We start from the raw sequence: 26406 nt of genomic DNA, 5'->3' as shown, positions 1-26406 counted from the left end.
TTCTTACCACTGCAAAGAAGTAAGATCTGGATCTTGATGCCTTTACAATGATACAGAAAGATCCAAATTTAGAGGAGGGTTTTTTTTCTTTGTTTTTAAAGTATAGATGTTTCCTCCGTTTTTATGACCTTTGAAAGCCCTTCTCAGCTCTTGCATGTTTTGCGTGTGCTGGTCCATTTGCCTGGAACACCTTTTCTCTGCTCTCTACCTAAAATGACACCTTCTTTCCCTTCGTGTTTCACTCAGACATACATCCTGCAAGAACACCCTGAAGGCTGAGTTAGGTGCCCCCGTCACACTGTATCATTATGACAAATGGGCTTGTCTGTCTTACCACCCAAACTATAAGTTCCATGAAGACAAGAGACTCCTATCTTTAGTTTGTTATATCTCCCATCTAGCATCTAGCCTCACGGTACTTATTAGGCACCAAGTGAAGTTACTGAATAAATTAATGAGAGGATGGATGGATGGATGGATGGATGGATGGATGGATGGATTGTAGATCAGGGCTGACTTCTGTAAAGACAATCAGGTGGTGCCCAGGGACTCTAAAACCATTCTGCACTTAAGGCATTGCTACCACTCAGATCCCTACCTGTAAGCCTAAAATCCTGAAGATCAGCATGGCCTTCTCCGTGGGTGTCATCTGTCCAGGATGAAGTGGGGAGCGGTTGAGGGAACCAAGTACAAGTGGACACAAGATGATAGTCTTGCCCCTTTTTCCTCCTTCAGGGGCCCCCATCTCTCAGGCATCTACTTAGAAATATAAGATAATACAACATGCAGTTTTGGTTTCCAAACAGTCTTCATAAACTAAAGTGTGGATATTTTCCAGGTGTGTTTTCTCTTGTACAGTGATTCTTCTTTCTTGCTAATAAGATTCTAGTAACCGCACATTGTAAGAGGCAGAAAGATAAGACCTAGTTCTCCCCTCCCATGTCTCCCTTTGAAGTCTAGAGAAACTCTGTCCATTGCAAAAAAGAAAGGAAGAAAAAGAAATATTCAGACAAAGAAGATGTTTCTCTGAAGGAGAAGTTAGAAAGGAAAGAAAATAGAAACTGCTTTATGTATCAGAGTTAGCAAAGGCAACTCCATACTGTTTTTCTCAAAATTGTGTTTTTACTTCTCCTTTTATGTCACTCAGACAGCTACAAGTTGGGATATAACTTAGTTCCTTCTAGAGAATTTGCTGCACAAGTCAGGGAATTGCTGAGTCACCCACACAGGTCTGTACAGTGGCTGTGACCACGACACTCATGAGCTACTTTATAGAAAGCGTGTTCCTGGACAGTTTCAGCTTGGGTCATTCTCTGCTTGGGTTTTTTATCCTCAGTCATGGAGCTTCCGTGGCAGAAGCCATCTTTTAATTTCAATGAGTTGTGTTTCCTCCAGAACATTCCCTGAACGGGGAAATTGTACTCAGTTGTCCTTCCCAGCAGTCATCCATCTTAAGGTAATTAGGATAAAGAAGAAAGACAGAAATCTGAATATTTCTCAAGAAGAATCTCCTATAACTCAACATTCCTAGTCACAGAAGGTCTACCCTGCTGCTAAGCTCTCCTAACCTAGCAGTTATGTCCATCAAATCACACTGAGTTGGCTACGTTAGAAGCCAGGGTAACACCATACAACCATATCTCCTATGTGTTTGTAATGAAACCTGAAATAGTGTTCAAGGTAGAAATGTCTTTATTGCATTCCAGGGGAGTGCAGCTGGTATTCCCAGAAGTCCCAGGTACCAATGCAGGGGTATCTCCCCTCACCCAATCCCCCATTCAGCCTGGGACAGACACTCATGAGCACCAAGCAGGAGCTCTGTGCCTTGCTGCTGTTCCTTTCCTCAGGGACTGGACCATGAGCTATGCCTCTTGTGGGAGGAAACCATATTTAGGAAAAAGAAATAGTAAATAAGAAGCAGTGTGGAGTTATAGAGAAAGCATGAGGTTTGGAATTAGATCTCCTGGGCTGCCAGCCCCCTAGTCATTTACAAGCTGTGTAATTTTGGGCAAGCTACTGAACATCTCTGAGCCTCAATTTCTTCATCTGTAAAATAGCAGTTTTAAGGATTAACTGCAGTGATGGCACAGTGCACCTCTCAAAGAGTAGGCCCTCAATAAAGAGAGGCTGTTATTGGTGTTATCATTGGTGTGGTGTGGAATCCGATCATCTGGGAAGGCTGAGCATAGTTGGGGTGGTCATCTTGGAGTGGACCCTGAAGGATGGGTGGCATTAAGAGAGAAGGAGGTTGATCGTCCAGGCCAAGGGATGGTACCAAAATGCTTTTGTAGAAAAGGGATTATTGTCAGATTATCCAAGGGAATTAGGCTTTGGGTACTTGAAGAGGGCTGACCCTTTAGGTATAATATCTGAAGCAGCAATATTCTAAAGAAAAATTCTCTGTTAAACAGTTTCTGGTAAAGCAGAGCCCATGAAAAAAACAGACTGCTAGGAACTCTTCTGTTTCATGTTCATTTTCCTCACAGGAGAGGGATCTACAGACAGAGGTCTGCATCGATAGACTGAGTTTCTAGTCTAAGAGAGGATGGCTCTGCCACTGTTTTCCTGGTTAACAACTTGTGCTGATAAGAGTAAAACTTGACGAAAACGCTGTGTGCTATTACAGCAAGTGTTGGTTCTGGATGTCCATCAGCTGGGTATTTTTATGTAATACCAAGCTGCCAGCTTTGCAGCCCTGAAGTTTGCAGCTTTATACCCAGATCCTATTTTTAAACACAGACGCACACACCCCAGTGCATGTAAGCAGTTCATTAGCATTTGTGGCCGGGGCAAATAGCTTCCTTGCTGAGCGGAAGAGAAACCTAACAGGTTTGTTATTTGTTTGTAACAAACGTATTCATTCCCTTTGCCCAAACCTGAATTATCTGTCCATGAAAGTTCTGTGTTTTTTTAAACTAAAATGGAAGAAAAATTAGAGAGGGTAGAAAAATGACTGCCTGTCAGCATATTTAGAGGTTTTTTCGGCTTCCGGGGGAAAAAAGGGCAGGACTTAAAATCCTGTGTGTGGTTTGAGGACAGACTGAGGCATGTATTTTGATTTGAGGATCAAAACTGAATCTTAACTCATAAACCTTTTATACTTTATTTTTTAAAAGTTTAATTTTGCTTAAATGCAGATGAAACATTTTGTTCAGTTTCAGGGATTTATGAATGTGCATGCCTATCTAACAATCCTAAGGTACAGATTACTGTAACTGTACCTCTTGTCTATATAGTCACTTACCAAAGAAACAATCATCATTCACCTGGATGTTGTACTCCTTGCCAGTGTTGGGCTTCCCTGGGGCGTCTGGTTTGAATGTTTGTTTGCATGACCTCTATCTAGCTTAGCCAGTTTTTCACAGGCCTCAGTAGCCAGCAGGCAGACTCTCATTTATTTAAATAAATAGCATTATAAACAAATATGTGTTGAATGCCCACTAAGTGCCACACACTAAGAGGTACGGATAAAACTGCATACACATTTTCCTGCCTTAAAGGATCTAATAGTAAACAAGCCATGATAACACATTGAAGGAAGTCCTGCAGTAGGGAAAGGACTACTTGCCAAAAGAATTCTGCAAGATGCCCGGCAGCAAAGATTTCCCACAGGAAGTAATAAGCTGAGTCTTGAAGAGCAAGTAGGGCTTAGGGTGGTGAAGAGTCCAGGGAAGAACATTCTAGGTAGAAAGAACACATGGAAGGGCCTGGGTGAGAAAGTATTTGGTACAGTGACAGCATGGCAAGGTTCTCCAGGGAAGGTGCTAGGCACCACAGGGCTGGGTCAATTTAGGTCATACAGACACATGGGAGCATACTTCTGCTTCCTGATAGGAGCCAGGGGAATCTTCTCACACGGTCTTGCATGGGTGGGACACTTGATAAATAAAAACAAACTGGCTCCATTACCTCACAATTAACATACAAAACATATTCATGCTTAAAAAAAAAAAAAGTCCGTATTTTCAGAAAGCCGTTGATACCAAGAAAGACTGCATCTCAAGCTGCTGGAGGCTGGATCTCACAGGAGTCACTTCTGGAGAAATACACTCTTAATAGATATTTTAGAAAGAAACCATATTCACAACCATAGAGAATGACTGCCTTCTGAGAACAAAGAGAACAGAAGCTTTTACTTAACATTGTATCACTAACTCTTTCCCTATCGCGTACAATCAAGAAAATGCTAAGAAAAAAAAAAAAAAGGAAAAGTCTTCATAGATCATTGTTTGGAAACCTACTTAGGCATCTCCTTGGGAACTGATAAACTACAGATTCACTTGTCACTAAGGAGAACCAAATTTTTCAGGCCTCCTGAAAGAGAACGGCAGACACTTTCCCTTTCACGAAGACTGTTTATAGAATTAAGCTAGGTGTTCTTTGCTACCACCTTCCAGGAATAGTAGGGAGTCTGATGAATGATGAGATTTTGTACATGATCTACCGATGGAAGTTCCTGTAGAAAATAATACAGATCAAAAGCTTATATAATACATAAAAATTAAAAATTAGTTTCAAACAAGGTCTGGAACATCTGAGGCAATACAGAATCATAAGAACATACAGTTCTCAACCAAATAAAGTATTACTGGGTTTTGTGACAAGTTATTTTTCTATGAGAATGGCTTATTCCTCATATTTGATTTCATTTATACTCTTTTTGTGTCAATCTGTTTCCTGTATTCTGTAATGAAATGGTCTTTTGTTGAAACTGAAAAATAAATGATGAGCAGGTGTGTGTACTAATCTTTAGTTTCCAAATCTTAGTTGTAGAAAAAATGGACAATGTTACAGGTGGCATGGAGACATCTCGCCAAACCTATGATGACAAGCTCACAGCAGTGGAAAGCGACCTGAAAAAATTAGGTAATCTGCAACAAGAATGACCCATTAAACTAAATCCTCTAATTCTACATTAAAAGACCATAGCTCTTTAGAATGACATTGCTATAAACTCACATCCACCCAGAAGGACATTAATTTTTGTGTTGTGCGTTGAGTTTTTCCTCACAATTTAATTTAAAGGCGTCTACGTTTTAAAGTTAAAGAGCAATCTTAGAGTTGGATTCTCCCCACCCCCAAAAACTACTCCATATGCCAGTTAAAACCTGAAAGACCAGGCACGCCTGGGTGGCTCAGTCAGCTAAGCATCCAACATCAGCTCAGGTCATGATCTCATAGTTCATGAGTTCAGGGCCCACGTCAGGCTCTGTGCTGACAGCTAAGAGCCTGGAGTCTGCTTTGGATTTTGTTTCCCTCTCTCTCTGCTCCTCCCCTGCTTGTGCTCACTTGCGCACGCGCTCTCTCTCTCTCTCTCTCTCTCTCTCTCTCAAAAATAAATAAGCATTTGAAAATCTGAAGACTGGGGCGCCGGGGTGGCTCAGTCGGTTAAGTGTCCTACTTCAGCTCAGGTCATGACCTCACAGCTCGTGAGTTCAAGCCCCACATCAGGCTCTGTGCCGACAGCTTAGAGCCTGGAGCCTGCTTCGGATTCTGTGTCCCTCTCTCGCTCTGCCCCTCCCCTGCTCATTCTCTGTCTGTCTCTCCCTCTCTCTCAAAAATAAATAAACATTAAAAAAAAAATGCTTATAAAAATCTGAAGACCAATCCTGATCAAAAAGTACCACAAATACACTTTAATAAAAACTCTTTTATAAAATTTCCAGTCAATTCCTATTTGAAATATTCTAAACTGCATTGAAGAATTATGAAAATTAATTTTTTTTAAATGAAAGATTCCAGTTGTATCCTTGAATTTTTGTTTCCATTTTTTTGGAAGGAATTAATGGTAAATTTAATAAACAGTTTATTGCCTTCTTGACACCCTGCCCAGTGCTCTAGAATCTGGTAGAATTCCCCTCCTTCTTTGAGAAAAGCATTTAACAAAGTTAGTACCCTTTCTACTTTTCCAGGACCCAGTTTTAATAGACATGTGGGTTTTACTAACGTAGACCATTCTGCATATATCACAGATTTTGTATCTGAAATACGCAGTGCATACCAATTAAGTCTCTTTGGGATCTTTGACCTCATGTGAACATTTCTTCATATCACTAAGTAACAAAACATGTCTTATTCCAGGGGACCAAACTGGGAAGAAAGCTATAAGCACCAACTCAGAACTCTCTACCTTCAGATCAGACATATTGGATCTTCGTCAGCAGCTTCGTGAGATTACAGAGAAAACCAGCAAGAACAAAGACACGCTGGAGAAGTTACAGGCAAGTGGGGATGCGCTGGTGGACAGGCAGAGTCACCTGAAGGAAACTTTGGAGAATAACTCTTTCCTCATCACCACTGTAAACAAAACCCTCCAAGCGTATAATGGCTATGTCACCAATCTACAGCAAGACACCAGCGTGCTGCAGGGCAATCTGCAGAGCCAAATGTACTCTCATAACGTGGTTATTATGAACCTCAACAACCTGAACCTGACCCAGGTGCAGCAGAGGAACCTCATCACTAATCTGCAGCGGTCTGTGGATGACACGAGCCAGGCCATCCAGCGAATCAAGAATGACTTCCAAAATCTGCAGCAGGTTTTCCTTCAAGCCAAGAAGGACACTGATTGGCTGAAGGAGAAAGTGCAGAGTTTACAGACGCTGGCTGCCAATAACTCTGCCTTGGCCAAAGCTAACAACGACACCCTGGAGGATATGAACAGCCAGCTCAGTTCATTCACAGGTCAGATGGACAACATCACCACAGCCTCACAAGCCAATGAGCAGAACCTGAAAGACCTGCAGGATGTACACAAGGATGCGGAGAACAGAACAGCCATGAAGTTCAGCCAGTTGGAGGAACGCTTCCAGCTCTTTGAGACAGATATTGTGAACATCATTAGCAACATCAGTTACACTGCCCACTACCTGCGGACGCTGACCAGCAATCTGAATGAAGTCAGGACGACTTGCACAGATACGCTGACCAAACACACAGATGACCTGACCTCCTTGAATAACACACTGGCCAACATCCGTTTGGATTCTGTTTCTCTCAGGATGCAACAAGACATGATGAGGTCAAGGTTAGATACTGAAGTAGCCAACTTATCAGTAATTATGGAAGAAATGAAGCTGGTAGACTCCAAGCATGGTCAGCTCATCAAGAATTTTACAATACTACAAGGTAAGTGAAAATTCCGAATTTATTTGTGTTAGTTATTAATTGCTATATAACAAACGACCCTAAAAGCTGGCAACTTAAAACAATAAACACTTGCTATCTCACCATTTCTGTAGGTTAGGAATTCAGGAGTGGCTTAGCTGGGTGATTCTCACTCAGTATCTTTCATAAGGTTATGTCAAAATATTGGCAAGGGCTGCAGTCATCTCAAAACCTTAACTGGGGCTGAGAATCTGCTTTCAAGATGACTCACGTACATGGTTTTTGGCAGGAGGCCTCAGTTCCTCACAACGTGAAGTTGCTTGAGTGTTCTCACAATATGGCAGCTGGCTGCCTCCAGAGCAGGTGATCCAAGAGAAAGCACAAAGAGAAGTCACATGCCTTTTATGACCTAGCCTCAGAAGTCACATACCATCACTTCCACCATAATCTGATAAATCACTAAGTCCAACCTGGGGAGATTAAGCTCCACATCTTGAAAAGAGTTTTAACTATGAACTTGTGGTCAGTGGTCAAAGACAGTCCATTAAATATTTGTTGAATTTGGACTTTGTCAGTGCCTAGCTCTTTCAAGTCTTTATAAATTGGGCTCCTTTGAAAGCAAGATTAATTTTTTTAGGTCACAGAGATTCCTAATTTTTTAAAGTTTATTTATTTTGAGAGAGAGAGAGAGAGAGAGAGAGAGAGAGTGTGTGTGTGTGTGTGTGCGCGCGTGTGCGCACAAACATGACAGGGGAGGGGCAGAGAATCCCAAGCGGGCCCTGTGCTATCATTGCAGAGCTTGATGCGGGGCTGTATCTCATGAACTATGAGATCATGACCTGACCCAAAATCAAGAGTCAAATGCTTAAATAAATGAGCCACCCAGGCACCTCAGAGATTCCTAAGTGTCATGAGCAGATGGATGGATGGCCATCCCAGTAACCATAAGTCCACAGAGAAGAGAAAGAATGTGACTTGCATATACAATCTGAGTTTTACTTTCATCCAGGTCATCCATGTAAATTGAAAATATTTGGCTCAAATTAAGTCTCCTTCTGAGATTTGCAGCAACCATATAATAATAGTATTTTTTAGTCATAAACTATCTTCACAGGTTTTAAGTTGAAAGTACTATGTGAAAGATGCTGTGCTGAGCCCTCTGAGGTATGCAGAGAAGCCCAGGTGGTCTCTGCCCTCAGGTAGCTCAAATGAATAGAAGGTCAGGGGCGCCTGGGCGGCTGGTCGGTTAAGTGTCCAACTTTGGCTCAAGTCACAGTCTCACGGTTCGAGACTTCAAGCCCCGCATCAGGCTTTCTGCTGACAGTGTGGAGTCCATTTCTGATCCTCTGTCTCACTCTGTCTCTGCCCCTCCCTCACTCATGCTCGCTCTCTCAAAAATAAGTAAACCTTTAAAAAAAAAAAATCAAGAGATTTAGAGTATCAGGAGACTACCTGTTAAGCAAAATAATCCTGATTTTCAAAAAGAGGATATAGATGGATTCTACACACTGTGTAGAATGGGAATTTGTCTTCAAGCCTGAGAAGAGGATAATTTGTGAACCTTCAGGAAAGCAGCAGTCATCATAAGGAGTTCATTAAGAAAGCAGGTGATGGGGCGCCTGGGTGGCTCGGTCGGTTGAGCGTCCGACTTCGGCTCAGGTCATGATCTCACGGTCTGTGAGTTCAAGCCCCGCGTCGGGCTCTGTGCTGACAGCTCAGAGCCTGGAGCCTGTTTCAGATTCTGTGTCTCCCTCTGTCTCTGCCCCTCCCCTCTTCACGCTCTGTCTCTCTCTGTCTCAAAAATAAAAATAAATGTTAAAAAAAATTAAAAAAAAAAAAAAAAAGAAGAAAGCAGGTGAACCTAAACTTATTTCTGCATATTAACAGAGTTATTCGATTGTTTAAACTAGGAGAATGAAAAATAGCATATCTGGATTTTACCAAGGCATTTGTCACTAATGTTGTTAAGAACAAGATGGTAAAAATAGCTACTGGATTATAGCACAGTTATATGGGTTTATGGGTTACGTTGGTTTTCTGTGCTATGTAACAAATTACAAACTCAGCAGCTTAAGACAACACCTATTTCTTTCTTTTTTTTAGTTTATTTTTTATTTTGAGAGAGAGCAAGGAGGGCAGGGGCAGAGGGAGAGATAGAATCTGAAGCGGGCTCCATGCTGTCAAAGAACCTGACAAGGGTTTGAACTCAAAACTATGAGATCGTGAACTGAGCTGAAATCAAGAGTTGGATGCTTAACTGACTGAGCCACCCAGGTGACACCCATTTCTTATCTCACAATATCTGTGGGTTAGGAGTCTGGGCAAGGCTTGGGTCCTCTGCTTAGGGTCTCTCACCAGGGTGCAGTGTTACTGAGGGGCTGAGGTTTCATCAGAGGCTTGACTGGGGAAAGATCCATTTCCACGCTCCCTCAGGTGCTTGACAGAATTCATGTCCTTGCAAATGTGAGATTGAGGTTCCTGGGGGATTTCAGGGGAGTAAGGGGTACTGGCCTAGAGACCACCTACAGTTCCTTGCCATGTGACCATCTGACAACACTGCAGCTTCTTCAGAGCTGGCAAGGGAGTCTCTAGCTCCAGTCTGCTGAGACTGTGTTATGTAACGTCATCTCATCTAATGTAAGTCAAGGGGGTGACATGCCATCATCTTTGCCATGTTCTGTTGGTTAGAAGCAAGTCACAGGTTCTACACTCAAGGGGAAGGGATTACACGAGGGTATGAGTCATTGGAGATGACCCTAGGGTGTGTCTACCACAGAATGGGTCTAAAGAATGGTAGTTAATGAGCCCCTGTGAGGCTGGCAGCAAGTCTGGATGGCAGATGGCAGGGGCCCATTCAACAGCTTTGTCCGTGACTAGCATGAGGATATGGATGACCTGGTAATCCAATACTTGTATGACATGAAACTATATATACTAGCCCATGGATGACAGAATCATAATCCAAAATGACCTGGAGAGGCTAGAATAATAAAAAGATACCAACAAATGAAGGAGATAGGGAATACATGTAAAATCCTGCTCGGGGCGCCTGGGTGGCGCAGTCGGTTAAGCGTCCGACTTCAGCCAGGTCACGATCTCACGGTCCGTGAGTTCGAGCCCCGCGTCAGGCTCTGGGCTGATGGCTCAGAGCCTGGAGCCTGTTTCCGATTCTGTGTCTCCCTCTCTCTCTGTCCCTCCCCCGTTCATGCTGTGTCTCTCTCTGTCCCAAAAATCAATAAACGTTGAAAAAAAATTAAAAAAAAAAAATCCTGCTGGTAGGTGGAAAAAAACAAATAGAACAATGTTGATGGGAGAGCATGGCTTAAAGAAGTATGCATGAAAAGCATGGTGGTTTTAGTTGATTGTAAGCAAGTCACTGTGTCTGCCAGTGAATCTAATGTGATCTTTGACTATATCAATAGAAATATGTCCAAAATGAAGGAGGTGATATCTTACTCCATTCAGTGTGGCAAGACTATCCCTGGAGGATAGTGTGTACTTTGGAGGGGTCCCTTTCAAGAGGGGCATTCACAGAGCAGCATGTTCAGAAAAATTTGCCCAGGATTATGCAGTCTAGATGTGCTCAAGGAAAGATTGAAGGACCTGGAACTTTAACCTGTAGGAGAGACTGCTTAGTGGGAGACAAGGCTGCTATCTATAGCTATTTAAAGACTGTCACATGGAAGAGATTTTAAATGACATCTGAGGAAGGTGAAACAAAGACTAATGAGTATTCATTAATAGAAAACATTTTGGTTTTATATGATGTTGCTTATAAAAATTGGCATTGCCTGTAAATATAATGGCTTCCCTGAGAAATATGGATGTCCCAACTGGGGGATGGACAGTTGCAGGGACACTGTGGGTGTAAGTCATACTCTGAATAAGGGACAGGTTTTCAAATGATAGAAAAGGTATTAGGGGACTATTTTTTCCCTGTTTTTTCTCAAATTCAGAATGAGGGCATGTCTCAAAAGATAATGCAACCACATGAAATAAGAGCTTGCTAAATTTCTCTGGGCATTGTAAAACCTTAGAAAATCCTATTGTAGTTTTCTGGCCATTTTCCAGCTATAAGTTTTATGGTTTTATTATTCCATTAGTCCAATTGCTAGCTTGTCTTCTACAAGTAAACTTTTGACATATTTAGTGTGTATAGACAGTGTGACTTGTCAGCTAGGGAAGTGTGTGAAAAGCTTATAGTTGAACATTCAGACCCTGGCTTTAAATTAATGTTTCCATTATTGTGATTATTTTTATTGGCTAATGTTGAATGTGAGTATACTGAGTGCTTTGCACAAACTCTGTAGGATAGGAACTTATAAGATCATAACCAGTTTACAGATGAGGAAACTAAGGTTTAGAGAGGTGCTTAAGGAAACTGCTCAAATTTACAGATGGTAAATAGCTAAATAGTATCAAGTCCAGGCTTCCTGGTGCCAGAGCCCATGCTGCCAACCCCGTCAGTAATTGCTGAAAGTGAGTGACCCTCCTCTACAGTCCCCAGCTGCCCCTGAAGTAGTCTGTGAGGGCAGGGAGCTGGGATTTCGTTCTAAGTGCGACAGGGAGGTTTTAAGCAAGGTGGTGACATGGTCTGATTTATATTTTTAAAAGGTCATTCTGGGTGCAGGGTCAGGGGGTGAGGTGGGAGAATAGATTACAGGGGAGCAAGCAGGGTGATGGGGGTCCAGTGAGGAGCTATGGGCCAGATATGAGTGACGTGGATATAAGAGAAATGGGTCTCATCATTGAGGAGGAGTCTTGTAGGCAGACTCAAGGGCAGCCTTACCCTTCCGTGGTCAACAGGGCCCTGCTGTAGAAGCCCTGACTGGCTTCCTCTGGCTGTACTCTGCCGAGGGGGAGGAGTCTACAGGTTCAAGGGGCTGCGAGTATTCAGAGCTCACATCAACCTGTTCTTGACCCCATTTGATGCCCAAGACCCTAGAATTTCCTACGCAAAGTGTCCGAAGCCCAGAGGAGCAGCCGTGAGGCATGGTGTGTTGTAGGGGTGGTGGTGGAGGGGTGTGGACAGAAACTGAACACAGGGTCAGGGGCCAGTGTATGTGGCTAGATGAGGCTGATGGGTGGATTGGCTGTGAGGGTGAGGGAAAGAGAGGAGCAGGATGTCTCCTTAGTTTTTAGCTGAAGCAAGTAGGTAGATGGACAGACTGGGGAGGTTCAGGTTGAGAGGCCCGTTTAGACATATTAAGTGGAACATATCTGTTAGAATGAGGTTTCTGACTCCGTGCTTCTGAAACACCTGAGATCCTGGTTTCTAAATGATTTTTTCCTTTTCACATATGCCTTTCCTATATTACGTTTATCCTTGGTCTTTTTATTACCTGCACTTTCTGTGAGGTAAATGAAACTTCTCAGGCCAAACAAACTGCCCCCATTCTATTCCATCTGTTCAACTTCCTCCAGAACGGGAATGCTCATGAGGTGTTCCCACGGAAGAAGAGACTGGGGACAGAGCTCCATTTCCCCTTGCACTTCTCCAGTGCCTTTCCTCTGTCCCTCCCAGCAAATCTTGTTCCTGAGGATGAGGGAAAGATGAGATAAAGTAGGATGGAGCAGGATTGGATTAACTTTGGGTTATGTTGGGCTTGCCTCTGCAAGATTCAGAATACCCTGATGCTTCCTGGGAAATCCTTTGGACTCGCACTTAATGAGCCCTCACGCATATGGTGCATGCCGTTCAGTCACAGGAGACATTGGCCTCATTGTGAAGTAGAAGCTGAAGCTGCCTGCTTGCACTGAAGCTAGGTGATAACTGGAAATAGATTTTAAACCCCATGTTGAATCCCAGCAACAATGATCTCTTTATCCATAAACCAAAAATGCTTTATTAGAAAAGCCTTGTTTTTGTTACAAATAATGTAAATATCTTTATGCTCATTGTGTATGTGGAGGACTTCACTCGTCATAACGTCACAGTGCACTCTCGGGTAGGAAGCAAAGAATGCAAGGTGCACCTTCCTAGCACAATCAGAGTGCTCCCTTCCTTTGTTCTTGTGAGAGAGGCAACAGATTTAGTGGGTAAGAACAAGAGCTCTGGAAATAGACCTGAACACAAATACCAAGTTCCTCATCCTCTCCCTGCCTCAGTTTCCTATTCTGTATCTACCTTTAGAGTTATGAGAACTTCATGAGATAATGTCAGTAAAGCTCTTTGTACAGTGCCTAGCAGGCAGTTGGCTAATATTCATACTCAAATGTGAGTAAGTTCAGTGCCTACCCAGGATTTCTGCTGCAGCCCCAGCTGCTACGTCACAGTGCCAAACGACAGCTTTGTGTGCTCAAGGAATAAAATTGTACAGATGGGGTCAGTGTTGATTTGGTTCCAAAAGTACTTACTGCTGGCAGCCCAGTGCCTAGCCTTGGAGAGGACTCAGAGTCAGGTGCTGCTGACAGCTAGCTTTCACTCACTTTCCAGTCCATTGTCTGCAGTGTGCCAGTCATACTGTTAAGCACTTGGTTAATTTGTCTGTTTTCCTTGTTCCATCTCTTTAAGGTAGGAATTACCAGCATTCCGCATTTGCAGGGCTGGGAACCATGGCACAGAGCCTGAGTAACTTATCCAAGGTCAAGGAGCTAGTAATGTCAGAGAGTACTAACCCTGGATCTAATTCCCAAACTGATGCTTCCACATGAGCCCCTGCTGCTATGCAATGATGTAAGAGAAAAGATGGCATGTTTGGGAAGTTGAAATGTGGAAGTGTTTGTTTTCAGGAGAACAGTCGGTTGAGGTATAAGAGATTGACATTTGAGCTGGACCTTGACAGATACGTAGGAAGGCTGAATGGATCAGGCAGGAGGCCTCAATTTCTCTCATTGCCAACTGCCATTCTTGTCATGCTTCCTCAAAGAAGACTGCTTGTCTGAGGACCTTTGAGAGCAGGCATTTGAGGGCATAGAAACAGAACTGTGGCCAGTTGGTGAGAAATGGTGGTTTAAATATACCCTGTGGACAAGGGTATATTTGTGGAGAGGGAGCTTCCGTGGCTTTCCAGAAGCCTGTCTTAAACATGAGGTTAAGAATCAAATTATTTTTCAAAATTATTGCCAAATAATATCTTTTAAATTTCCTCAAACAAGTACTTTTAAAGCACGTCGGTGAGAACAAACTGAGGGTTGATGGGGGGTGGGGGAAACTGGGTGATGGGCATTGAGGAGGGCACCTATTGGGATGAGCACTGGGTGTTGTATGGAAACCAACTGGAAAATAAATTTCATATTTAAAAAAAATGAGAAGAAAAAATGTCTCAGATTATACGACTAGTTTTCTCTATCTTCTAACCTTACCACTAGAGGTTCTAAAATGAAGTCTCCAAAATCTTGCAGGGCAGTAAGAATTGAAGTGGTTTCTTTACTTTCTGCTTTATTGGAAAACAAATTGGAAACTTCTTTCAGGGGTAGGACACAGGGCTGGTCCTCCTCAGGGCCTGCAGTTTGGTTTCCAAACCAGAAACAGCAAAGTGATGTAAATTTACTCTGTCTTCTTTAAACTGTTTTGGGGCGCCTGGGTGGCTCAGTCGGTTGAGCGGCCGACTTCGGCTCAGGTCATGATCTCGCGGTCTGTGAGTTCGAGCCCCGCGTCGGGCTCTATGCTGACAGCTCAGAGCCTGGAACCTGTTTCAGAGTCTGTGTCTCCCTCTCTCTGACCCTCCCCCGTTCATGCTCTGTCTCTCTCTGTCTCAAAAATGAATAAACATTAAAAAAAAAAAAATTTAAACTGTTTAGAGGATTCAGGTGTTCAAGGCTCCCAATTCTGGAGGGTGGGGAACAGGGAGGATGTTTTGCTGGCAGTAAAACACAGGCTGCTCAAAGATCTGGTCTAGGTCATATTCAGGCATTTCTGGAGCTTGCAATGGCTTTACCAGCAACCTGGGTATTCTGGCATTTCAGAATCTTGAGCCAGGGAGCCACTCACTTGGTCTTGAAAGCAAATTTCAAATTTGCTTCTGAAGGGGGACATCACATCTGCCTCCACATGTAGCATTTACCACATTCTCGACTCTGAACACAAGTTGTTACTGCCCAAGCTCATAAATAATCCTGGGTCATTTATCTCACTGTTGCGGTTTTAAGGCACTAGGGGTGACTTGTCTTTTATTTCATCTTCTTTTCATTTCAGCAGCTGCCCAATTAAAGATTCAAGTAAGACCTAAAAGCTTGGGATCATCCAGATATTAATATTTGATGCTAGTATCCCAGGTCCTAGAAGAAGATATACCCCTGGAATTAATAATCTATTTTTTACGGGTAGCCAGTATGGCTATTTTACAGGTGGCCAGTGGTTTTAGCTTTTTTTCCTCAGTAATTTTTAAAAAGAAACAAGTTGTAAATTTCTAGTTCTTAGTGAGCAAAGTACGGTCTTACTGAATACTTAAGTATATGAATGAATCCTCTTACATATGGGACACATAGAGTACATTTTTACTTAGCTCAGCATTGGAAGGTAGAGTGCCAGCTTCCTGCTCTAATGTCATGATGGTTTTCTCCCAAGGCTGGGGCAGCCATGGATGAAGAAATCGATAACCCTGTGCTTGTCAGGAGTTTATCCACAGTCATTGATATTCAACCTTGTCTTATTAAGAGAGATGTAGCAATTCCTGTAAAAAATTCAGTTTTCATTCTAATCCAGCTGGGAAATGCATCACAAATAAGATTTTCAAGGTGCCTAGGTGGCTCAGTTAAGCATCCAACTCTTGATCTTGGCTCAGGTCATGTTCTCACGGTTTCATGAAGTCAAGCTCCACATCAGGCTCTGTGCTGACAGCATGGAGCCTGCTTGGGCCTCTCTCTCCCTCTCTCTCTGCCCCTCCCCCACTCTCTCTCTCAAATAAATTAAAAATAAAATTAAAAAATTTGGAGGTGCCTGGGTGCTTCAGGTGGTTGAGCATCCGACTTTAGCTCAGGTCATGATCTCAAGGTTCATGGGTTCAAGCCCCATGTCAGACTCTTTGCTGACAGCTCGGAGCCTGGAGCCTGTTTCGGATTCTGTGGCTTCCTCTCTCTCTCTGCCCCTCCCCCATTCATGCTCTGTCTCTCTCAAAAATAAATATTTTTAAAAAAGAGATTTTCGACCTTTATATCAGAGGCAAAACCTTGCATATTGACATCTTTTCCCTTCCTTCCCAAGATCTGGAAGTTAGCACCTGCTGATATTTTGCACTGACTATGGGATCCATGTTTGATGCCATTCTTAAAATAAGCCACAACTTTTGTGTGGAGTGAGTGGGGACATTTGAGAAGCACTTCAGTTCAGAGGGAAATAGCTAAACACCATAATAAACCCACCCAACCTCAGAGAGAAATAAGATTAATGAAAAGCTGTCATCCTACGTAAGGAAGGTCTCGGATTCATACCCGGAGAGAAGTAGAGAGTTGTGTGTCTTCGGAGTTCTGTTAGAAACAAGAGGAAGGTGTTCTGGAAGAAATATAACTCCCTGTCATGTCAGGAAGACAAGTCCCAGAACAGTCACTATTCCATGGGCATGGGTAAACCCATTTCCCATAACCTGCAAGTATAGTACCAAACCCAGTTGTGAGTGATTGAGAAACACTGATTGTTGGCAAAACCCATAAGGAGAATAAGGAATAAAGAACAAAGAGTCTAAAGCACTTGAATTCCCCCCCCCCCAAAAAAAACCTCTTCATTATTTGGATTTCTAAAGTCTAAACATAGACCATAAAAAGAAACAGGTGGGAAGAAAAGCTACTTTTATTTTTGCTATTATTCTAACTAAATTAGAATTTTGTTGTTGTTGTCTTGGCCTATTTGTCAGTATTGTTCCGCTAGAACCTTCCATAATACTACATCCATTATGGAGGAATGAATGCACACACCACCATCCCCACTATTAATCTCTAGGGCACTATTTCTCAACCACACAAAGGAACTAAGATACTTTTTTACAGAAGATCGATTTGACAATGAAAATCCACTTTCTCTATCTTTACTAATACATTCCAAGAGCCTCCTCAGCTTAAAAAGAAAAAAAAAAAACACCTCAGATTGCAGATGAAGAGACTACTGGATCAATTCTTAAATGTGTGTAGAGTCAAGAAAGATCTCCCCAGGACCATTCCGTAGCAGCAGCCAGGAGCATCCTGATACATAGACTGAGTGGAGCTTTACTTCTTAGAAAGGTAAGGGGCACCAAGCAAATCGCTGCTCCCCCCAAAATCTCTCCCTTCTGGTCTCTCCTGGGGCCCAAACTATTGGCATCAGCATGCTAGGCATTTAGATCTGTGATGCGCATTGGTTTGATAAACACTGTCTGAATAAGGACTATACACCAGACACTGCTAGCTGCTAGATGGAAAAGTGTTCTCAAAGAACAAACAAGTACTAAAAGATTAGAGAAAGAGGAAAAACTTCCACCTGGGAGGATTACGTGGTAGGTGGATGACAGTTCTCCAGATGGATATGAGCAGAGGCAATTTTAAGAGAAGAGATATGCAGAAGTGCAGAGGAGGATGGACTAAAGACATGTTAGACCAGGTCATGAAAACCCTGATTTAATACCACATGACCGGGTAGTGGGGACAAAATATTTTAGGGCAAGTGGAGATCAGAGCTGTGGGACAAATGTGGGCAAGATACAGAGTGGAATGAATGGAGAGGAATCAAAGGTAGGAAGAGCAGTTACTATAGAGGATACTATAAAAATCTGCCGAAAAGAGAACCCCCACACTGGGTCATGATGAAGGACAGAGGGAAGAGGTGGTTGTGATGATGTAGGATGAGGGATGATGGAAGAAGGGCATAAACAATAAAGAGGTGATAAGGTCAGTTTTAGATATGTCAGGTTGGAGGTGCTGGCAGGACATCCCAGAGATAATGGACAGTCCAACTATGAGATGGAAATAAGGGCCAGGAGAGCTAGTGATGGAGAGCAGCCAATAGGAGCTGGTGGGCAAAAGTCAGTGAGTTGGGTTCGGAGAGAAAATTCTTCATTACAAAGTCTTCTCAAGCAGATGAGAAAGACCCCTAGAAAGGGTTCTCAAAAAAAACACACTGAAGCTAGTCCTAACCATTAGCATGAACTCTCTTACAGCTTGGTAGTAGGTCTGCCAGTCAATCCAGGGCAACATCATGAGTACCTTAAATGAGGAAAGCTGAGTCCAGAGCCAAGGTTCTTGCTACGGGAGAACAGAGATGGGTGGGCTAGTTAGGGCCATGGATAATATGAGGGTACAGTGGACATCCATCAAGACCTAGAGAGGGGAGTGGGGCAGAGAGAAGCCCCCTCCCCATTGAGGCGGGAAGGCCTGCTTCAGTGTTCTGTCCTGATGAGCTGGTGGGGGAGGAGTGGGGTAAGGGGATCAAGAAAAACATAGGGTGGGAGGCCTATCTACTCTCCCTCTCCCCAGCACTTCTGCCCATCCAGCCTGAAAGGCTTTCCACTTCTATGGAAAGAGCGAGTGTGGATCTCCTTTACTTATTCACATAGAGAACAATGAGATCTCAGACACTCAAAAGTTCCGGGGAGTAGAATATTTGAGAATAGTGTCCTCCTAGATACAGTCATTGCAACGAGAAGACAGGAATTACCATTCCAGCTCCACCACTAGACTGTAACTGTTCATGTCTCATTCTCCTGGATAGATCTGTCTTAAGGAGCTAGCATGGAATAAGAGCTTGGTGTCTCTGGCCCTACACGTCCTCAAATGTACTCTGGGAATATAATCTCATAGATACAGTTCAGATAACATAATGTATGTGAAACTAGCTCAAAAACTGTCAAGTCACCATGTAAATCCTCGTTGTGGTATGTTTGTGTGCAGTTCCCCGTCACCTCTAAGAATTTACAGAAAACAAAACAATCCCAGGTTGTGTGAGCATCTCTAGGATGACAAGGGATGAGCAGGTATTTGCCTTCTTCCTTTGGGGGAAAAATGTTGTTTTTCCTCTCCCTTGCCCAATTAGATGGTCGCCTATTTTTTTCCGTAGCCCACAGCCCTATTTGCATTAGACTAACAAACTGGGGAAAATGACACTTAGCCCAGCTCGTAGAACACTTTCCCCCAGAGACCCTCTGAGCTGTTCCACAGGTGAGCAAGGCTCAGCCTCAAGGGCAGCAGCATCCCTGCAGCACTGGCAGAGGGGCCAGGAGGGCGGGAGTGAGGTGTCAGAGGAGAGGCTGCCACTTGGTGAGGATGAATTAGCAGAATGGTGCTTCTCAACATTGGATGGGATATTTCATTCACTCTATGAAAAGAAGAGGAAATAGTAGGAGAGAATCCCCATCCCAACTTGCACTGCTTTTCTCCTGGTGATGGAACAGTCCCAGACGATTAAGGGAGCCCAGGTGAATGGTGTGAGTCACTGCTGTGGTTGTTGGCGTGAAGCTGTCCCTCCCCCTAAAACATCAGTGGATACCGGAGGGTTGTGTGCCATTAAGATATATTCTAAATGCAGGGCGCTTGGGTGACTCAGTCGGTCGGGCATCCGACTTTAGCTCAGGTCATGATCTCATGGTTCATGGGTTTGAGCCCCGCGTCGGGCTCTGGGCTGACAGCATGGAGCTTGCTTGGGATTCTCTCTCTCCCTGTCTCTCTGCCCCTCCCCTGTGCGCTTGCTTGCTCTCTCTCAAAAACAGGGGAAAAAAAAAAAACATTAAAAAAAAAAATATTCTAAATGCTTGGAGCAGAAAGGGTGAGCTTAGTTAAGAAACCTTTTTGTTTGAAAAAAAATACCATCGACAACAGTATAGTGAAACAAGCAGTCCTTTAATGAATATATTTTATATGTCTAGATTTTTTTTAATTAGATATTTTATAAGATAAATTCTTCACTATCACTCACAATGGATTTTTGTTCATGCCATGTACATTTTTTTTATGTTTTAGGTCCTCCTGGCCCCAGGGGTCCAAAAGGCGACAGAGGACAGCAGGGACCCCCTGGTCCCACTGGCAACAAAGGACAAAAAGGAGAGAAGGGAGAGCCTGGTCCACCCGGCCCCGCTGGTGAGAGGGGCCCAATTGGGCCAGTTGGCCCCCCTGGAGAGCGTGGCGGCAAAGGCTCCAAAGGCTTGCAGGGCCCCAAAGGCTCCCGTGGATCCCCTGGGAAGCCTGGCCCTCAGGGCCCCAGTGGAGACCCAGGCCCCGCAGGCCCACCAGGCAAGGATGGACTTCCTGGCCCTCAGGGCCCTCCTGGCTTCCAGGGATTGCAGGGCACCGTGGGAGAGCCGGGGGTGCCTGGACCTCGGGGGCTGCCAGGCTTGCCTGGGGTGCCAGGCATGCCAGGCCCGAAGGGCCCCCCAGGCCCCCCAGGCCCATCAGGGGCAGCGATGCCCCTGGCCCTACAGAATGAGCCAACCTCTGCACCTGAGGCCAATGGTAAGTCTGAGCCCTCCCTCACAACCAGGGTCAAGGGCACTGTGTGGGGTTGTGCCCAGCCCCCAGCATGCAGCCCATATGCCACCCACACCCCACTTCTCTTGGCATTGAAGGCACCACGTGGGCAGGCATGGACCCCGTTGCTCTCACAGGCCTCTGCACCAGGCAGTGTCACTCAGGCACATGTGTTTCTCTCTAAACACTATCAGGTTCTCTAGCACTTGTTTGTGTAGCTAAGTCAAGCCCTCGGACAAATGCGTCCCCAGACATTTCCTTTGTGACAGTCTGAGGCTGGCTACCCCCCACCCATTTTGTTCTCATTTTATGCCCTTCAATCTGGGGGACAGACATCCCTCAGTAACTATGTAGATGGAATTTTGTTACTAAAGCCCAGATTTCATTGTTTCGAGAAGGTGTTATGGTGCTTCTAGTTTTTTATAATTCTTAAATTTGCTTACTAAATTTTGATAACTTGGCAAAACCCTCAGTGTTTGGTTATCAACCAAGCCTGTTTTTCTCTCCTTTGAATCACACCCAGTTCCACCTGATTTCCTTAAGCACGACTCTGGTCATCCTTGTAGCTCCACGAGCCCAGCTTTGGTTCTGGGTGCTCCCATCTAGTTACTGATTAGTTCCATGTGACTCCAGACTGATGTGGAACATCTGCATCTGCATTGCCTTTTGTTGTTGTTTCTGTCACTATAAATACTAATCCAGACACAGAGGAACTAAGACCCAGCAAAAATGATTTTCCAGGCTACGTAGTTTTGACTACTGTGTGCTCTGTGGCCTGCCCTCCTGGACCAGTCTTAGCTCCCAAGGTGTCTGTCAAGGGCAGTCACAGGCTTACACACAGACGCTGGAACTGCTCACTCCTAGCCTGTGAGGGAAGTGAGGCCAAAGCCATGGCCTCTGACATATAACTGAAGAAAGGCATAGCTCTTCGTGTGTGTGTTTGTGTTTTCATTAATATTTTTTAAATTTTTTTTTAATGTTCATTCATTTTTTGAGAGACAGAGACAGAGCATGAGCCAGGGAGGGGCAGAGGGGGAGGGAGACACAGAATCCAAAGCAGGCTCCAGGCTCTGAGCTGTCAGCACAGAGCCCAAAGCGGGGCTTGAACTCAGGACCTGCAAGGTCATGACCCAAGCTGAAGTTGGCCACTTAACTGACTGAGCCACCCAGGTGCCCCTAATTAATAATCTTAAACATTTGCATTCCTAGGCTGCCCACCTCACTGGAAGAACTTCACAGACAAATGCTACTATTTTTCGGTTGAGAAAGACATTTTCGAGGATGCAAAACTTTTCTGTGAAGACAAGTCTTCACATCTTGTTTTCATAAACACAAGAGAGGAACAGGTATGTTTGCAGCATACTTGGAGAAAACTATAATTTAAGGATAGTTTACATTTGGAAATTGCATGCTTACTGGGGATTCGAAGATATCAAGAATCTATAGTCACATAAACACAGAAGGCCGCATTCTGGAGATTTGGGCTTTATCCAGTGACAAGAAGCATTCATGGCACGGGAATTCTGTCCTCTTGCTTCTTACCTGGAAGATACTGCGTTATTAAGCCGGAGATCTGTGGCTCCCCCCAAACCCCGCCTCTGGTGGCTGTCAAAAGAGCCGTAATGTGGAAAAGAAGCCTGCAGGCTGGCATCAAACACCTGTGGAGAGAGAAACAAAGGGGCATGAACACTGTAGGGGTGGGTGCAAGGGACCAGATCTGTGGCTTCAGCAGGGTCAGGAAGAGCAGAGAAGACCACGGGGTAGAGCCCATACATAACGATGTTGACTACTCCCTAGGCCCCTACTGTGTGCCAGGCACGGTACAAGGCATTTCTCCTTTACACCTCACAACAACCTTAGAACCTAGGGGTATTATTATCCCCTTTTTACAGATAAGAAAACTGAGGTCCCACAAGGTTCAATGGCTTTATTTATGGGATTAAAAAGTAATGCAGAGCTGAGACTGAAACTGAGGTCCCTCTAGCAACCATGCCAATGGGCTTTGGTGCCACACTGTTCCAATGGCCTCCTTCCTTTTCCCTAAGTACCTCCAGCAGACACAACCCTGAAAACAGATGTTTCCTGCAATAACTGGCCAGGAATGAGCATCCAGTCAGGTGCCTGGGCTTTAGACTGTGTAGACTTGGGTGTAATCTCAGCCCAGCCACTTACTATCTTGGTTACATAGGTTGCTGTGAAGGCTTAAAGACATGTGGCATGTGACACACTGGACGTGGGACGTGGCCAAAGGAAGAGCTCAATAATGCCACGGTTGTTAGTAGTATTAGAACATGGGAGCGACGGCTGATGGAGAGGGATGGAGCCTGGTGGGATTCATTGAGTTGTCTGGGTGATTTACAAGAGGAAAAGCGTCCCATAAACGTTACTTACAAACTTATAAGAGGAGAAAGTGTCAAAGCCCCAAAACACTGCAAAACAAAACAGGTGCAGTAAAAAAGAGCAGAAGCATGTATGTGCTCTAACAAACATCCTCTTTTAAATGTCCTTTTTTCCCCCAAATGCTGCAGGGGACAGGGGAATTCCCCCAGGTATGTGTGACCCCAAAATAATAACACATTGTCACTGTTTTGTTTTTCAGCAATGGATAAAAAAGCAGATAGTAGGAAGAGACAGCCACTGGATCGGCCTCACAGATTCGGAGCACGAAAATGAATGGAAGTGGCTGGATGGGACGTCTCCAGAGTACAAGTGAGTGCTCAGAGGCCTTCCAGATCCCTGGGAAGACTTGGGCTGCTCTTGTTTTTCACCTTTTGCCTGACCCCCTGTAGTTTCTTCTTTAACCACCGATGCCCCAGATGCCCCTCACACTGAGGCTTCTGGTACAAGTGTTGTGTCTTTCCACGTGTGCTTGAGAATCACTGTGCTATAACATAAGGTTCCTTTTTCTTTTCATGGAGTGAATTTTTTTCATTTATATGGGGAAAAAAAAATCAGAGACTCATAAAAGCTCACAGTATGGTACTTGGACTGAGGTGTTCTCCTTAAATGGTGCTCTGAAGGATAAGGAAGCCCAGACTACTTCAGGCACGATCAGAACTTGCCCCAGCCCTGTTCCTGACAAGAGCTGGGAGTTCCCTTGAGGATAACACCATCACTGCCCCTGACCCCAGCGGGGCTTCTGGCCAGAGTATGATTATGAACTACAAGTTTATGACAGGTGCACCGTGAACAAAGGTGTGTGTTGTAAGTCCAGTGTGACCTGAGTTCTGTAAAGGCAACGACAAAGAATGGAAGCCCTTTATAAAACCTGCTCAGACTCCCAGGCTCATGGGGACTTCTGTGCCCCTAATTCAATCCCGGGCTGTAATGTCAGCTCCTTCCCTAATCCTGCCCAAGGGTCATATGGTGGCTGAATTGTACCAATCTGAATTTCACTTCTTCCAACTCCTGTCTTGCCTCTAATGGATGTGAAAATAGGCAACAAGCTGCACCACATGGAGCAGAATTTATGCAAACTCACTTCCGAATAACCAACCTTTCCTGTGCTGGAGAAGAGAAGGCAGACCTGCAGAGGCTCAAGCAGGCGTGGTTTGGAGACAGCAGTGACCATGGCACCCAGGAAGGAGACAGTGAGGTGTTTCAGGACTAAGATGGTGTCGGAGGTATTGAGGCCGAGCCTGTAGCTGTCAAGGAGGAGAAGCAGGGGCCAGAGGCGGTGGAGAAGCCAGTGAGAGTTTTTAAAATGTTTCTGTGTGCCTGTGCACAGGTAGACAGACAGGCAGCTTAGCTTTGTACTTTTAAATCTTCCACGGGACCAGGATTAGAGGATATAGGTAGAAACCTGAGTAAGGCCATTTCTTTACAAAACAGTGACCAAACATCAAGATGGAACATGAGAAGGTTTTAGGTCTGCTCCGAAGGCAAGCCTCACAGTGCCCACAGGGCAATTGGCTTTCTGCCTGCTGGCCTGACAGATATCCTGTCGGCTCCCTCTGCACCTGTCCTTGGGGGAGAGGAAGCTATGCCACACCCTGGCGCTCGGGGAATTGGCTGACAGCCCACCCTGAGCACCCAGCGTGGCAGAGATGTACTCAGGAGACGCGAAACGGTTGGGAGGGTTGGCGGTGGAGATGGAAGGCATCTCCCTTTAGAGGATAAAGCATAAATCTTGTCTTCAACAGACAGGAGTGCCAGGATCTTTTGTTTTTTTTTAAGGGTGGGCAAAGTTAGGGGCGCCTGGGTGGCTCAGTCAGTTAAGCATCTGACCTCAGCTCAGGTCATGATCTTGGGGTTCGTGAGTTTGAGCCCCACATTGAGCTCTGTGCTGACAGCTTGGAGCCTGGAGCCTGCTTCAGATTCTGTGTCTCCCTCTCTCTCTGTCCCTCCCCTGCTCACACTCTCTCTGTCTCAAAAATAAATAAACATTACAAAGGGTGGGGCAAGCTTTAAAAAAATCAGCCTTCTCCACTTTCCTCACAGCTATAAGTGCATAAAAGGTCTGGGTTAGACTCACTGAGAAATTCAATCTTAAGCCTTCCTCCAAGAAAAAAACTAGATTGGCCCATATGGGATGGATTGAGCTGAAGCATTATTGTCTGCGCCAACTCTCCCAAAGGAGAACTTTTCTCCTCTTCCCTGGGCTCCAGCAGGAATTTGGTGACGGGGAGGAGAGCACCAGTGTCAGTACCTGGGACCTGAGAGGGATTAGATGATCAGACACCTTGCTGGGAACTCCTCCCCAGCCACAGCCACCCTGGAGCCTCCTGAGAGCCTTGGCTTCTGACCCTAACCACAGCACACACTGCACTTCTCGTTTTCCACCCAGAGGAACACATATGTAGTATGTGAAAAGTCCCCAGGATCAAGTTTTAAAAGCAAGAATAAATTAGGCAGACATATTATGAGGCCTCAATAATGGAAGGCTAATTTAATTTGACATAGAATAATAAACACTGCTCAAACTAGAAAAAGAGCCAATGCAGTGAGGTCTGGGTTCCAGGGTTTGACGTGGCATTCGTAGCTGCCAGTTACTCCACCATGTGAAATCTCATGTCTTCACCTGGCAGTGAGTATTACAGAAGGACCTATGTTGGCATTGTGAAAATTAAATGAGATTATGTATATAAAGCATTTAGTTCAGTACTTGGTTCATGGGAAGTGCTCAAGAAATGTCACCTACTAGTATCAGTATTATCACTATTATTGTCATAATTCCAACTATTTTCATACCAGTCAGTAATTGCAGAATAACACTACCTAGCATTTATGTATTTTACCGTATCCTTACTCAGATGCCACACATAGTTATCTCACTCAGATCCCACACCAAGATTGTGAAGGCACAACCTTGTGCCTTGCCCAGGCTGCAGAAGAATCGATCATGTCTCCTAGATGTCCTCTTACCATTTTCCTCCAACACACACAGCTTCACACCCACCCACACCCTCACTCTCACAGCCCTTTTGAAATTGTTTCAGGTGTTTGTGGTACTGTTGAAGTGGAAATAGACAAGAGATAAAAGGTTCTCCCTGCCTGTTGCCTACCCACCCCCCCCCACCTCCATTTTTATGCTGAGACCTAGTTGACAAAGACTGCTGGAAAAAAAAAACAGACAAAAAGCAAGGGTAATAACATGGAATGGATGCTAGATGCCAAAGGGTTGGGTCATACACACACCTGCATTAAGATTTATTTCTAATAAAAGATACGACCTGCCTCAATCTGTGGTGGCTCAGGATGCTGCCCAGGACAGTTTCCCAGATGCTTTGGGTCCACACTCATATATAATTCCAAGGGAAAGAATGGAGGGCTGAAATACGTTGCCAACATTTTATTTGCCACTTAAGGACATGTTTTTTAAAAATTGCATATCAACAAATCTTGGTATTAAAAAACCAAGTCTATAGTCCTTTCCAAGAAGACACTTGGCCATGTCTCTCTCTCTCTCTCTCTCTCTCTCTCTCTCTCTCTCTC

At 44.4% G+C, this 26406-nt stretch overlaps 1 protein-coding gene across 5 annotated transcripts in view; it reads left to right on the top strand.

The window, feature by feature from the left end:
- The window catches only part of COLEC12 (collectin subfamily member 12), a 204819-nt gene that overhangs the window by 147372 nt on the left and 31041 nt on the right, over window positions 1-26406 (top strand). For all 5 annotated transcript variants that reach the window (XM_049619660.1, XM_049619661.1, XM_049619658.1 and 2 more), the window contains 5 exons: window positions 4768-4866; window positions 6082-7128; window positions 19969-20457; window positions 21682-21818; window positions 23072-23181. In XM_049619660.1, the coding sequence (XP_049475617.1) occupies window positions 4768-4866; window positions 6082-7128; window positions 19969-20457; window positions 21682-21818; window positions 23072-23181 (1882 nt within the window). The remainder of the gene's footprint in view (window positions 1-4767; window positions 4867-6081; window positions 7129-19968; window positions 20458-21681; window positions 21819-23071; window positions 23182-26406) is intronic.

The sequence above is a fragment of the Panthera uncia genome (genome assembly GCF_023721935.1).
Source record: "Panthera uncia isolate 11264 chromosome D3 unlocalized genomic scaffold, Puncia_PCG_1.0 HiC_scaffold_8, whole genome shotgun sequence".
Lineage (NCBI taxonomy): Eukaryota > Metazoa > Chordata > Mammalia > Carnivora > Felidae > Panthera > Panthera uncia.
This window is presented reverse-complemented; position numbering and strand designations above follow the sequence as displayed.